The sequence below is a fragment of the Lutra lutra genome, chromosome 7 (assembly GCF_902655055.1).
Source record: "Lutra lutra chromosome 7, mLutLut1.2, whole genome shotgun sequence".
Classification (NCBI taxonomy): domain Eukaryota; kingdom Metazoa; phylum Chordata; class Mammalia; order Carnivora; family Mustelidae; genus Lutra; species Lutra lutra.
Genome location: NC_062284.1, coordinates 129936811 through 129951198, shown reverse-complemented (window position 1 = coordinate 129951198; position 14388 = coordinate 129936811). Strand labels below are relative to the sequence as shown.

General features: G+C 40.3%; 2 protein-coding genes across 2 annotated transcripts in view; both read right to left on the bottom strand.

The window, feature by feature from the left end:
- The window catches only part of SPTLC2 (serine palmitoyltransferase long chain base subunit 2), a 116684-nt gene that overhangs the window by 79235 nt on the left and 23061 nt on the right, over positions 1–14388 (bottom strand). The window contains exon 2 of the mRNA XM_047735644.1: positions 8678–8872. Coding sequence (XP_047591600.1) covers positions 8678–8872 — 195 coding nt within the window. The remainder of the gene's footprint in view (positions 1–8677; positions 8873–14388) is intronic.
- LOC125103795 (protein farnesyltransferase/geranylgeranyltransferase type-1 subunit alpha) lies at positions 5377–7067 on the bottom strand. The gene has a single exon (XM_047735645.1). The coding sequence runs from the start codon at positions 7026–7028 to the stop codon at positions 5889–5891; it is 1140 nt and encodes a 379-aa protein (XP_047591601.1). The 5' UTR covers positions 7029–7067; the 3' UTR covers positions 5377–5888.

Sequence of the window (14388 nt, the reverse complement as noted above, 5' to 3'; positions counted from 1 at the left end):
TCGCTTTTGTTTCCTTTGCCTTTGGAGACATATCTTGAAAGAAGTTGCTGTGGCTGATATCGAAGACGTTACTGCCTATATTCTCCTCTAGGATTCTGATGGATTCCTGTCTCACGTTGAGGTCTTTTATCTATTTTGAGTTTATCTTTGTGTACAGCATAAGAGAATGGTCGAGTTTCATTCTTCTACATACAGCTGTACAGTTTTCCCAGCACCATTTATTGAAGAGACTGTCTTTTTTCCACTGTATATTTTTTCCTGTTTTGTCGAAGATTATTTGACCATAGAGTTGAGGGTCCATATCTGGGCTCTCTACTCTGTTCCACTGGTCTATGTAAGACTCAACACTTTTCACTGTTATTACCACCACTCCCAGTATTACTATCTTAAACATTTACTGAATGTTTAAGAAGTGCAAAGCACTCTTCTAGGCAGTGGGTGTACAGTAGTAAACAAAAAGATAAAAATAATCTCTGCCCTTGTGGAATTTACATTTTGGTGGAAGAGACAGACACTAAGCAAGACAAATGTATAAAACATAAAGGATCTTAAACAGTGAAAAATGCTAATAGAAATAAAAATCACATAGGAAGGGGGCTATATAAAATGCTGGAGCCATGCTAAAACTTGGCTAGGGTGGCCAGAGTAGAATAAAGGAAAAGGAAGTGAAGGAACTTGCCCTTTTGACCATCTGGAGGAAGAGCTTGCCTCGCAGGCAGACAACTGGTGCAACAGCACCAGCAACACTGGGCGTACAGCTCACTTAAGCAAGTAAGTAAGCAAATAAATAAGTGTATGTGCGTTAGAAGGAATGGAACAGTAGATGGAGGAGAAAGGATCAAAAGAAAGTTTGTTTTTAAGATGGGAAAAATAACACGTCTATGCTACTGGGAACGATCTGGAAGAGGGCAAACAGATGCAAAGCTGATCCACTAGACTCCTAATGGCCAAAATGGAATGTGTAGTAAACAGCAGCTGAGCACTGGCCAGTCACCATGTGTTGTCTCTGACAAGCTCCATGGGATGGCCAGATTTAAGGAGAGCAGATATTTACTACCAAAGCTGTCATGGTATTTTCAAAATGCTTTCATGAGAAAAATATATAAAACCAAAATATAGCTTAAAAATGTAACGAAACTTCAACAGGGTTTCTTCAACTGGGATCGAAGAACTGTGGAGAGTTTGTGGGTAGTCTTAAGAATCTAGGAATTCTATTTTTTTTAAAGTTTATTTCTTCCTTCTGATAAAACACTTTAAATCAGTTTACCTGTTTAGCACCCTAACGGAACTCAATTAAACTTGGAACGACTTAGGTTTTTAGGGCACCAGATCTTTAAATTTTTGCATTCTCAGTGAGTAGTAAAAAACAGTTCCAAATTTTTAAATGCAAAGAGTAGCTCAAAAGATAGAAGCCGAAAGAGTCAAAAGACCCCAAAAAAGCAGAGGAGGGGGGCACTTTGCTAAAAAAAAGCTGCACTGGTGCCTGAACAGAAAAGCCCAATGAGTGACAGGGAAACGTCTGCAAATCTGTGCATGTCACCAGTGCAAAACAATGAAGTGGTTCCCGATGACAAAACTCCTTAAAAAGGTTTACTTGGCATACAGTTTTGTGCCAGTGAGAAGTCCCGAGAGTGAGTAAAAATAGAAGACTGTCGTGTACGATGGAGTACAACCCAGCGGTAAAAAGGAATGAACTACTGAGATCTACAACAGTGTGGACGAACCTCAAAAAGACTCCTCCGAGGGAAAGGGGCACACACACAAGATCACACACTGTACGATCCCATTTTCAGGAAACATCTAGAGACAGTAGCATAGGGTGATGAGGGGGAGTAATGAGTGACTGCTGATGGGTATGGGATTTCTTTTTCAGATGATAAAAATGTCATAAAATTAGATTACAGTGCTGGCTACACACCCGTGAAAATACAGTTGACCCTTGAACAACATGGATTTGAGCAGTGCAGGACCCCTACACACAGGTTTTTTTTGTCTGTCTGTTTTTAAGATTTATTTATTTATTTATTTGACACAGAGAGAGAGATCACAAGTAGGCATAGAGGCAGGCAGAGAGGGGGGGAAGCAGGCTCCCTGCTGAGCAGAGAGCCCGATGCAGGGCTTGATCCCAGGACCCTGAGATCATGACCTGAGCCGAAGGCAGAGGCTTAACCCACTGAGCCACCCCGGCGCCCCCACACAGGTTTTTTCCAATAAATACAGTTAGTACAGTACTCTACATGTATTTTCTCCTTATAATTTTCTCTTTTTTAAAAAATATTTTATTTATTTATTGGACAGACAGAGATCACAAGTAGGCAGAGAGGCAGGCAGAGAGAGAGAGGGGGAGGCAGGCTCCCTGCTAAGCAGAGAGCCCGATGTGGGGCTTGATCCCAGGACCCCGGGATCATGACCTGAGCCGAAGGCAGAGGCTTTAACCCACTGAGCCACCCAGGCGCCCCTCTCCTTATAATTTTCTTAATAACATTTTCTCTTCTCTAGCTTACTGTATTGTACAAATACAGTATATAATAAATGCAACTTACAAAATATGTGTTAACTGTTTATGTTATCAGCAAGGTTTTGGGTCAACAGCAGGCTATTAGTAGTTAAGTTTCAGAGGAGTCAGAAGTTACAAATTTTCAACAGCGTGGGGGAAGGGTCAGCACCCCTAACCTCCACATTTTTCAAGATCAACTGTAATGCTAAAAACAACTAAATTATATACATTTTAAACAGGCGACCTTTATGGCACATAAATTATATCTCGATGAAGCTCTTAAAAAAAATAGAGGACTGCCATCCACACAGACAGAGCAATGGCAAGAAGAGCTCTTTGTAAATCCCTGGAAATAAAAAAGACAAACCACATGATAACCCACCAGCTTAATACGTCAAGTAACCATACTACATTACTAGTTTCCAAAGATACTGCTAAAATGACAACTGCCAGAATATTGTCAGTACACTGCTTTCTAAAAGGAGATCAAGAATAAAATCCTTCCAGGAATTCCTGTTAATATATTTCAATCAATTTCCCTCTTTTGTATCTTGAAAATTACACGTATCAGGGGGTGAATATATAATGTCCCTTCCCAATGTCTTGTCCCTCCGATTTTTGAATATGTGGTCATGAACAAACTGTAGAGGCAAAATGTCAGGTTTAGTAAGCGTGTAGTCATCACCTGCCACAATTTGCTTCTTAGACTAGGTATTTCCTATCTAGATACTAAAACATTTTAAATTCGACCTTTTGCTTTATCTAATCACACAGATTAGTTCTGGAGTGCTAGTTTTACCTCACATAAAAAAGAAACAGACCAGGGGCGCCTGGGTGGCTCAGTGGGTTAAGCCACTGCCTTCGGCTCAGGTCATGATCTCGGAGTGCTGGGATCGAGTCCCGCATCAGGCTCTCTGTTCAGCAGGGAGCCTGCTTCTCTCTCTCTCTCTCTCTCTCTCTCTCTCTCTGCCTGCCTCTCCATCTACTTGTGATCTCTCTCTGTCAAATAAATAAATAAAATCTTTAAAAAAAAAAGAAAAAAAGAAACAGACCAGAGACTGGGAAAAACAACATTCTAATCCAAAACAACACTAATAACAGAGATCGAGTAGTAAAGAATTCAAAGAATTTTTTTCAATTCACATAGAACAAACTCAGGTTAACTCATCTTTATTTTTTAAATTTAAATTTTTTCTTTTGCTAACTTATATATATATATTTTAAAGATTTTATTTTTTTTATTTGAGAGAGAGAAAGTAAGAGAAAGCACGAGTTGGGGGAGGGGTAGAGGGAGGGGGAGAGAGAGAGAGAGAGAGAAAAGCAGACTCCCCCTGGAGCAAGGAGCCTGATACAGGGCTGGGACTCCATCTCAGGACCCCAGGACCAAGATAAGGCAGCTGCTTAACCAACTGAATGACCCAGGAGCCCCTAACTTATCTTTAGAGTGGGACCACGGGACTCAGTTATACCCAAAGCAACATATGAAGAACCAGCATAGTTAGTTAAAATGAACTCTTTTACAACAGAATGAGGAAGAAAGTAAGGATGTAGTTATAAATACCATTTACTCAGTGAAATGAGGAAGTGGCAACATTATATTTGCATTTTATGATCCAACCAAGCACTTTCCCTAACCTCTTCTAGTGTAACACTTTGAAATTTGCATATCCCTCTCACTACATCTAATCCAGAATCAGAAAACAAACATGCTGTACCATAAGGCTGAATGATCTTCCTTCCGTCCACAAGCTGAATTTTTGTAAGAAAATGGCGGAATTCAGCTGGTTTAACTGTTAATGTTATCTACTGTGAAAATCCTATTGAAATGAATTTGAATAAATTCGCAGAGTCCTTCAAATTGCAAATGCCCCCCCCCACTGTCCCACATATTTTCTCCTATTACTTCTTCCTCCAAGAATCATTTCCTGATTAACTCAATGCTACTCAGTTATTTTTTTGTTCTACATCTGCATACAATTCAAACACTACTTATCTGTATAGGGCTTTACAAAGACCTGCTAGATTGGAAGAGTTTGTTTCCTCAACAAAATCAGAAACTACCGAAGAATGAAATCTATGTGTTCTAATACTTTAATACCAAGGTCAAGCACACACAAGCCACCATAATACTCAGGAGCCAATTCACCCTCGGGCACATGAGACAAGTTCCAAACGTCATGTACTCTTTCACAAAGTAATCTGGATGCAACTCCATTGTTTCATTCATTCTTCATCACACATTGACAAAATACCAGCTGTGCAAACTCTCCTGTCACACCCCTATTCAAAAACCACCCAGATTCCTCACTGCCTACCAAAGTTCGCATGACATTCACAACACAATCTCTCATACATCCACATTCCAGGTTCTCCCAAACATCCTTCATGCCTTGCCTACACCATTCCCTCAGCCAGATCCACTCTCCCCATCAGTCAGCACCCCGAACTCCACCCTCGCATGTTACTTAGCAGGTCTCTACAGGGTGCCCACAGTAGTAGAGGCCCCTGTAAAGCGTTTTTTTTAATATGGGAATAAAACTTTAGCTCCCATCCGTCACAACCACCACTAACTCAGTCTAATAGGAAGATACCGGGCTGTAAACAAGTGACTGCAATTCCGGACAAGCCCGTAAGTACACACGAAGCTCTAACCCACAGCCAATAGGCCCCACCTGAGCCACGTACAAAATCAACACACTGGCCATGCACTCTAGCACCAAAGTCTATTTGGGATGTACAGAGGCAGAAAAAAAGAAGAATCAAAAAATTTATGAATGTGTTCTGGTTTTCAATGATCAAAACTAGTTTGGCCTACTGGACCAAACTCTGAATACAGGGCTTTGCTCGCATTAGGTATTCAAGAAATACCTTTTTTTTTTTTTTTTTTTAGGATACATCTATAATTTTATTACAAAATCATTCTTTTGGCATTAGTTGGTTACAGTGATAGCAAGATACTGTGAGTGTAACATAGCAGCTCTAATGTAACATTGCATTCCCTGCTTCCTGAACCCTAATTTAAGTTATCTTATATCCATTACATACAAGTTACCTGCGTTCATTAATGCTGCAAATCCTGATGCATAGTTCCTTTAGGGAGGAGCTGATGCTAAGGGATTAGAGTAAATGTTGGTAAGTCTACAGAAGTTCCTTCATGGGACTTTCTGTTTCTTCTCCCTCCCCCCAAATTACTTTGCTTTAGAATCAAATTACTAGTCTGAATAGCAGCAGCACCCAAGGAGCATCACACTTAGTTCTTGTTAAAAAGCAATTACCTGTGCAATGCACGTTTTACACCACAGGCAAAGGGAATGATTGCTTTAGTTTTAAACTCCTGCATTAGAGTCTCTTAAAAAAATAAAAGCATTCCATCGAGTTCTTCCAGATGGTGTTATTGCTGTACATTTGTTGGTGGGTCACTCTCTGTGCTGTGTTTACTTTGAAGGGATCTTCCAATATATCTCCAATATTCCTTTCTTATAGTGTCCTTTTCTTTAGCTAGAATTTCACATAACTCTAATGCTTTATTAAGAATGTCCTCCTTGTTGTCACATTGGTTTTCTAGCATGTCTTCATAGATATCCACGAGAAAGGCAATTAGGTAAGGGGAACTGTGACTTGGTTGTAAATCAAGTAACTGATTTAACAGATTCGGGTATTTGGAAAGACCACGATCCTGTAAAATCCCTTTCAAATAGTTCCATGCACTTTCATTATGTGGTACTAGTTTAATCATTTCCAGAGTGTACTGGACTTCTCTCTCCAATATAGCACGATCATTATAGCCAGTGGTGTTAGAAATTACGAAGTATCTTTGGTTCCAGACAGAGTTATTTCTCACATCCTCTTTAAGAAGTTGGTCTACATACTGCAGCTCATTATCCCAAAGTTTAAATTCCTGAATAACCCACTGTCGATGTTGCCAGGCATGATAATTCTTTGCATCCTGATTAAGAATATCAGCAATAAACTCAAGCTCCTGAGAAGGATCTTTTAGCCATTCCACTAAAACTCGCCTATGGTGCCAAACTTGATAGTTTTTGGGCTGTTCCTCAATTATTGCAGTGATGTAGTTCATCTCCTCATGTAGATCCTTTTGAAGTGACTTTAAGAGAACTCTCCGAAAATGCCATACTGTATAATTGGCTGCATTTAACTCAATAGCATCTCTGGTTAGTTTAAAAGCTCGTTCACTTCTTTCATCACGCTGCAGAACAGCCCGGAAATAATCATAAACATCTCTAAATTTTTCACTGTAAATGATCTGGACCACTGGATTGGGGCCATCATTCTGCGGTACCGGATCTATATCAGCCCATTCTGCTCTGTCCCTGTACAGGACATAGGTGGGAGAGTCCAGGCTCAGGAACCCGTCGTCCATAGGGGACGCCACCGCTTCTCCGGGCTCAGCCGCCATAGCTTCTTCCTGCTGCTGCTGGGGCGGCGGAGGGTGCGGCTGGGGCGGTGGCGGCTCCGGCTGACCGGACTCGCTGTCCTGCGCAGCCTCCCCAACCCCCTCCGTGGCGGCCATCTCGCCCCGGTCCGCAGCGGAGGTGGCGGCGGCAGCCCCGCCCCCCCAAGAAATACCTTTTTCATGAAATGAATCTGTAGGCATTTCATCCCAATGAGAAGGAGGACCAGCTCATGGTGCTGAAGCTAGGAAGGGTGCAGAATGGCTGAGATGAGAGAAAAGAGAGCCTGGATCCTGGGCTCTCCCAGGACCAGAATCTTCAATCCCCATACTGACAGGTTTTGATCCTTTCTTTCCCCATGTTTCTAGATGCTCCCTTGCCCTTCCCCCCACAGGACCACCACCCCTTCCCAGTATCTAATGGCTCCTCTCTCAATGGTGACCTTGCTGCCACCATATCTACCTCTCTCTTCTAATACCCACAAAAATTGAGAGGTATGATGACCAAAAAAAATCTAACTTCGAAAGCCCTTCTCTAATCTAGGATATTCGTCGGGCTAGAGGACAACCTCTCCATACTCCACATGCCAAGAACAGTTTGTTTTTAGAAAAACCAGGCATTTCACTCTAATTTTATTTATCTTTGAGAATAGGCAATACACGTAGCTTGTGCAGAACTCTAGAGGTACGAAGGAGTATATGGAGGAAAGTGAAGTGAGATCTTCCCCCCAGAGACAATCAATATCATCTCTATTTACAATTACTAAAACAAGATTGCCTTTTTTGTTTTTTTTAACCATGAACAGAGTAGCTCAGCCACATTCTGTTTTTAGGCTTGTTTGGGGGAAAGGAGCTATCTGTGAGCCAAACACCTACGTATAATGTGTCTATGAGAAAACACATCATGAGTCCTCCAGAACTTCTTTGTCTTCTCAGAAGATCGGAGATACAACTTGGGATACAGTGCAACACCATCAACATAAAGAACATGGCTTCTGGCATTTCACAGACCCATGTCTATGTACCTGTCTCAGGACAGGTATGTATGTAACATGTCTCAGGAAATGTTAAATTTTTAACTTGTGAATTTTAGCTTTCTCATTCAGCAAACAGGAATCAATTCTTATGATCATTAAATTAGATCTGTTAAATGTGGAGTGCCTAGGTGGATCAGTCGGTTGAGCGTCCAACTCGTGGTTTCCACTCATGTCAGGATCTCAGGGTCCAGGGTTGAGCCCAGCCCAGCAACCCGCTCAACACCCTGCAGGGAGTCTGCTCGAGATTCTCTCCCTCTGCCCCTCCCCAACCAGCACGCAAGCACGTGTACTCTCTCTCAAATAAAGAAATAAACCTTTAAAAAATAAAAAAAGAAATATGTTAAATGCTTTGATTTCTCCATGCCTTAACTTTGTTTTCCACTTTCTTTGTGAAATACTTTCATTTAACTGCATCTAGAATATTTTTATTTTAATGTGTATACAAATTTTTTTTTTAAAGATTTTATTTATTTATTTGACAGAGAGAGAGAAAGCACACACACAAGCAGGGGGAGCAGCAGAGGGAGAGGGAGAAGCAGGCTCCTGCTGAGAGGGAGCCCAAAGTGGGGCTCAATCCCAGGACCCCAGGATCATGACCTGAGCCGATGGTAGAGGCTTAACCCACTGAGCCACCCAGGTGCCCCACGTGTATCCAAATTTCTAAAGAAAAAAATGAGTGAGAATACCAGGATATCTATAAAAGTTTTCCATATAAAGACTCTTAACAATTACCTGTTGTTCTTTTCTTTCTGTTGCATGATGACACTTTTCAATTCTCCAATGCCTCAAGAAATCTCGAAGATATCCAAAGAGAGTGAGTACACCATATCCCACATAAGTAAGCACAGCAACCAGCATTGGTGTTTCTTCAAAAGCTTCATTAAATGGTCTTTTGTAAAGTCCTCCATTTTGTGTAACATGATGGATCTAAAACAGAGGTTAAAAACATTTATTTCGATCCCAAGAAAAAGATTGCTACTTAAAACCTAATTCCTTACAGATTTGCATAACTTCAGAATTCTCTAATAGTCAAAAAAATCCACTAAGACCTAGCAGGGCATAATTTTTTTCAACAGAAATATTATATGTTACATACACTTTAGATAAACAGCAAAGAAAAAAAAAACAGAGAAGTAACTGCCTAAGAACAATGCTTAACACTCATTTCTTTCATTATTTGATTTTTTAACTAGATCTTAAAACACTCTGGTTGGATCGTGTATAATTTCCTTTGTTCTAATAAAGCAGATAAAAAAATGAACCAACAAAGAAAAAGCCTATCCTGAAAAATAGCATTTTAGCTTACAAATGAAGTAGTCAAAGTAAATCAGTCCCAGAACAAACTAAAATATTTATGTTTTCCTGCTATACGGTCTTTTCCACCCCCCTGCTCTATAGTCTTAAAGCCACCAGCTGTTGTATTCCAAACAAGGGCCAGCACTAGGCCCCTGTAAAAACCCATGGTTTATTAACAGCTTTTGTTGAGGTAAGGCAAATAAATTATGCACAAAAGTAAAATGCTTATATAAGAGTGGTCCAGTACTGTACAGAAGTAAAAAGTGGAATGCAACACAAGGGGAAAAACAGTTAAGAGCGATCAGTAACTGGGGCACTTGGGTGGCTCAGTGGGTTAAGCCTCTGCCTTCCACTCAGGTCACAATCTCAGGGTCCTAGGATCCAGTCGGGTGTCGTGCTCTCTTCTCAATGGGCAGCCTGCTTCCCCCTCTCTCTCTCTGCCTGTCTCTCTGTCTCTACTTGTGATCTCTCTCTCTCTCTCTCTCTCTGTGTCAAATAAATAAATAGAATCTTAAAAAAAAAAAAAAGTTTCTGTCCCCCTCCATCTTGACCAAAGTATCCATTTCCACTTTAAGATTATCCCTGGTTTCATCCTTTGGAATACTTGAATTTTAATACAGATACCAAGCTATTGCACTTTTGATCTCAGAGCTCAAAGCTTTTTACACTTTGGCCAATCTTAATGGAAATCTTTTATGGAAAAATCTCATCAGAGACATCTGTGTGTTAACTTTAACCTTAAGTTTGAATCAGCCAACTGCAGTAAGGATGCTCATTCACGATTCGGCAGGAACATATTTTCAACTGCGCATTGTACTAGAGTTACGAAAAACCCCTATTTTTATGAAAGAATAAAAGATTCTTTCTTGGCCTCTCATGCAACTTGATCCAAGGAAATATATTTTAGAATATTATATCCCAATAATATTCTTTTGGGAAAGCTACCTGAATGATGCAAGTTAGAACAGCTGGAAAAGAAACAGTTGCTCTAAACAAGGGAAAGGCTTTCAGAAAGGCATGATACTTAGAATCTGGTGGCACTGCTTCAGTTTGATGGCCTAAAGAACTTCTGAAAACCATATGTAAAACTGATATGCGTCTTCATCAATCTCTTCCTCAAAGAGGTGGAAGTCTGTGTCGATGTTTACTACTTAAACTTTTATGCAGGAACAAGGTTGCAATGTATTTAGAACAGAATAGCTAGAAGCAAGCCAATAACTGAAGAGATTGTTTAAAAATTAATACAGCATATAAATAAGTTATTAAGCTGGACAAAGCAAATCAAAAATACTTAAGACACAACAAAAACAATATTCTTTTTTTTTTTAAAGGCTTTATTTATTTATTTGATGGACAGAGATCACAAGTAGGCAGAGAGGCAGGCAGAGAAAGAGAGGGAAGCAGGCTCCCCGCTGAGCAGAGAGCCCGATGCTCTCTCTCTTTAAAAAACTCTCTCTTTAAAAAACTCTCTCTCTTTAAAAAGCTCTCTCTCTTTAAAAAGCTCTCTCTCTTTAAAAAACTGTACCTAGGAACACCTGGGTGGCTCAGGCAGTTAATCGTCTGCCTTCAGCTCAGGTCATGATCCCAGGGTCCTGGGATCAAGTCCCCTGTCAGGCTCCTTGCTCAGGAGGGACCCTGCTTCTCCCTCTGCCTGCTGCTCCCCCTGCTTGTGCTCTCTGACAAATAAATAAAACCTTAAAAAAAAAAAACCATATATAAAAGAACACTGTATTTAATACCAGTATCCAACTCTTCTTAACTCTGGAACTGTTTTCTCTCAATAGAACATACTAGTAAAAAGTAAGGCAATTGGGGCGCCTGGGTGGCTCAGTGGGTTGGGCCGCTGCCTTCGGCTCAGGTCATGATCTCAGGGTCCTGGGATCGAGTCCCGCATCGGGCTCTCTGCTCAGCAGGAAGCCTGCTTCCCTCTCTCTCTCTGCCTGCCTCTCTCTGTGAGGCAGATCTCTCTACTTGTGATCTCTCTCTCTGTCAAATAAATAAAAATAAAAAAAAAAAGTAAGGCAATTTTCAGAGCTCCTAAGTCTCTAACAAATGTGTGACAGATTTGTCTGTCGGGAATGCTGTGGGTGGATCTCTTTAAAAGATATCGCCTTGATCTGAGACACACCCAAACCAGCACGACCAAGTACATTCATGCAGTTGGCTGGACTGTCTAGGAAGGAGGAAGTTCAATCATGAGTTTGCTTTTACATACTGTGATTCTATCACAGTGCCACTTTAAATTAACTGCATTTTAAGGGACTGAGATTCAGCTATTAAGTAACTTTTAGAAAACAGTCTCAGTCAAAACACAGTTCACTCTGATCATTCAGGGTGAGAATGTACAGGCCAAGTGATATGCAAACCTCTGAAAGTTGACAGAATCTTAGAAATTAGAGAAAAAAATCACCTGCTCTTCAATTACTGATGCCAAATTTTATTTTTGACATGACTGAAATACAGTAGTATTACTACATCTGAAACTAATGATGTATTATATGCTGGCTAATTGAATTTAAATAAAAAATGGAAAAAAAAAGTAGTATTACCACCATCTTATACATGTATCATGTTCCATAAGGGAAAGCACCAGGCTTATTTTGCTCATTATCGCACATCGCACTCAGGAGAGTATGTATTAAGTGCTAACAAATAGTAAGTACTCAGCAATGTTTCCTTTTATTACTATCAGTATTAGAGAAAGTGGCACCTTACAGGAGCTCATTAAGCATTTGTTGAATGAATGAAAATACACATTATGCTTTTTGCTCTTTCGACAGTAAGTACCCTGTAACAGAGGGGTTTAAACAAGTTATAGTGATTACACAATTCGTATTAGGACCTTTCCAGATCCCACATCTAATACCTTAGTCCCAACTACAATGGAGGTCAAATTCACACTGAACAAAACATGGGCTACAAACTCTTCCAGGGTATTTCATATTCTGGATTCACGAAGCAAGAGGGCTCTTAAGAGGCCTTTCATTCATTCTAACGAGAATTATACTGTCAACAAGACAATAAAAAAAAAATATTAGCTTATGACTCCCTCCAGGGGTTAAAAAAAAAAAGTTGTCAGTCTGCTCACATTAAACAGGTAAGAGTGTAACAATGCTAGTATTATTAATCAAGGGAAGATTTAAGGACTCCAAAGAAAACCTAGATATGTCTGCTTGAAAAGTAACATATTTTTTTCAATAAAATGCAAAAGAAAAAAAGGCCAAAGAAGAAATTTTTTTCAGTCAAAATCATAAGCACATTATCATAAAATATATTACAAGAAGAGGAGAGGGGGAAAAAAAAACAAATCAATAACCCATTCTGTTCACATGCCTGTAGGCCATCAATTATACTTATTAAACAGCTGAAAAAAGACTCTTAACCAAAGCAGTAATGGAAAGGTATAATCAAGATAAACCATAAACAACATACATGCACTAAAATCACCTGGAAGGAGACACAGAAATTGGAGTGGGGAGTGAGATAGAGGCAGAACACCTACTTCCTATTTAAAAACCTCTGAACCAATCTGATTTTTCATTTTTAAAAGAGTACACATTACTGAATTTTCATAAGAAATGTTTAAACTGAGGGCACCTGGGTGGCTCAGTTGGTTAAGCAACTGCCTTCAGCTAGGGTCATGGCTCCCAGCTCCACGGGGGTCTGCTTCTCCCTCTGACCTTCTTCCCTCTCGTGCTCTCTCTCTTTCTCTCTCTCAAATAAACAAATAGATCTTTTTAAAAAAGTTATTTTAAAAAATGTTTAAACTGAATTTTCTCACTGATTGTATTCACTTTTGGACTAAAAGAGAGTTAATAAAAGCAACATATGCCTCTCATGATAACCTTAGGTCTTTATCTACAGCCTCTCTAGAGAATTCTCATCTACCTGCTAGCTCTCAAACAGACTGTAAACGTTGGTAAGTATGCACAAATCTCCATGTCAATTCCAAATTTTCCCCAGAACTCCAAATGTATATTTCCACCTGCCACCTGTAAGTTCCACTTGGACATCCCAACTCAACAGGTCTAAAGCTGAACTTCTCTCACCATCTTCACTCCTCCCTCAATTGAAACCAGATTATCCTCCTCTATCACCCACCAATCTGGTAGCATCACCACCCAGTCCACCCAGTCTCCCAAGTTTGGAGTCATCTTTAGCTCCACCTCATTTTCAGACTTCATTCTAGAACCAGTAATGAATTTTTGTGCCTTAGTTCAAGACCTTCTTGTGGGACACCATGGAATTTTAAGGAGGCTGGAAATGTTCTACATCTTGAGAGAGGTACTGGAGACACTGTACACACACGGGTAAAACGTCATGGAGCATGATATATTTTATGCACTTACCTGAATGTATGTTATCCTCAGTTTTAAAAAACCCTCAGTGTCTCTTTCTTCATTGAACCACTGCAATACCCTCCTTTTCTTGTCTGGTCTCCCTGCCACTGAGACCCTCTCCACACCCCAATTATCCTTCTAGTCACACCAAACTTCCTGCCAGAGTCTTTCCAACAAGAATCCTCCCCTAGATAAGGAGCGTAAATCTCCTAGCGGTAATAAAGCAATAATAAATAATGTTCACTGTGAAAAGTCAAGAGGCAGTAAAATAAGCATTTTAAAATGTGGAGGTAAACACAGAAGATGGAAAAAAGAGTAGAAGAGAGCAGGAGACTGCTGCATATTTCATAACAAGTGTTGTGGAACTATCTGATGCTTGAAACCATGTGCTACAGGCTGTTAGGAATTCTTAGATCCTACAGGACTGGACCACAGAGCCATTTCCCTGTGAGTGTGTGCTATTTTCAAAACAAGAAAAGAATAATCCCAAAGACGGTTTAGAGATCATCCGGGTACCCTTCTCAGCTTCAAAGGTGGGGCAACCATCACTTCAGATAGAATCAATAGGTAAGTGCCTTGGAAGGGAAGCCTGAAGCATAGGGAGTAGAGGTGAGTGACCCCAATCCCAATGGGTCCAGAGGGCATAGAATCAAACCAAAGAGGATTATTCTTGATCCTTAAGATCTCGTGGAATTTGCCTTCCTACATCTTGGACTTGGTTGGGACCCATCACCCCTTTCTTCCTTCTGATTTATCTCTTTTGGAATGGGAATGTCGATCCTCTGCCTGTCCCACCACAGTATTTTT

Coding starts and splice junctions, on each gene's coding strand:
- LOC125103795 (XM_047735645.1), bottom strand. CDS start 7,028: ATGGCCGCCACGGAGGGGGTTGGGGAGGCTGCGCAGGACAGCGAGTCC.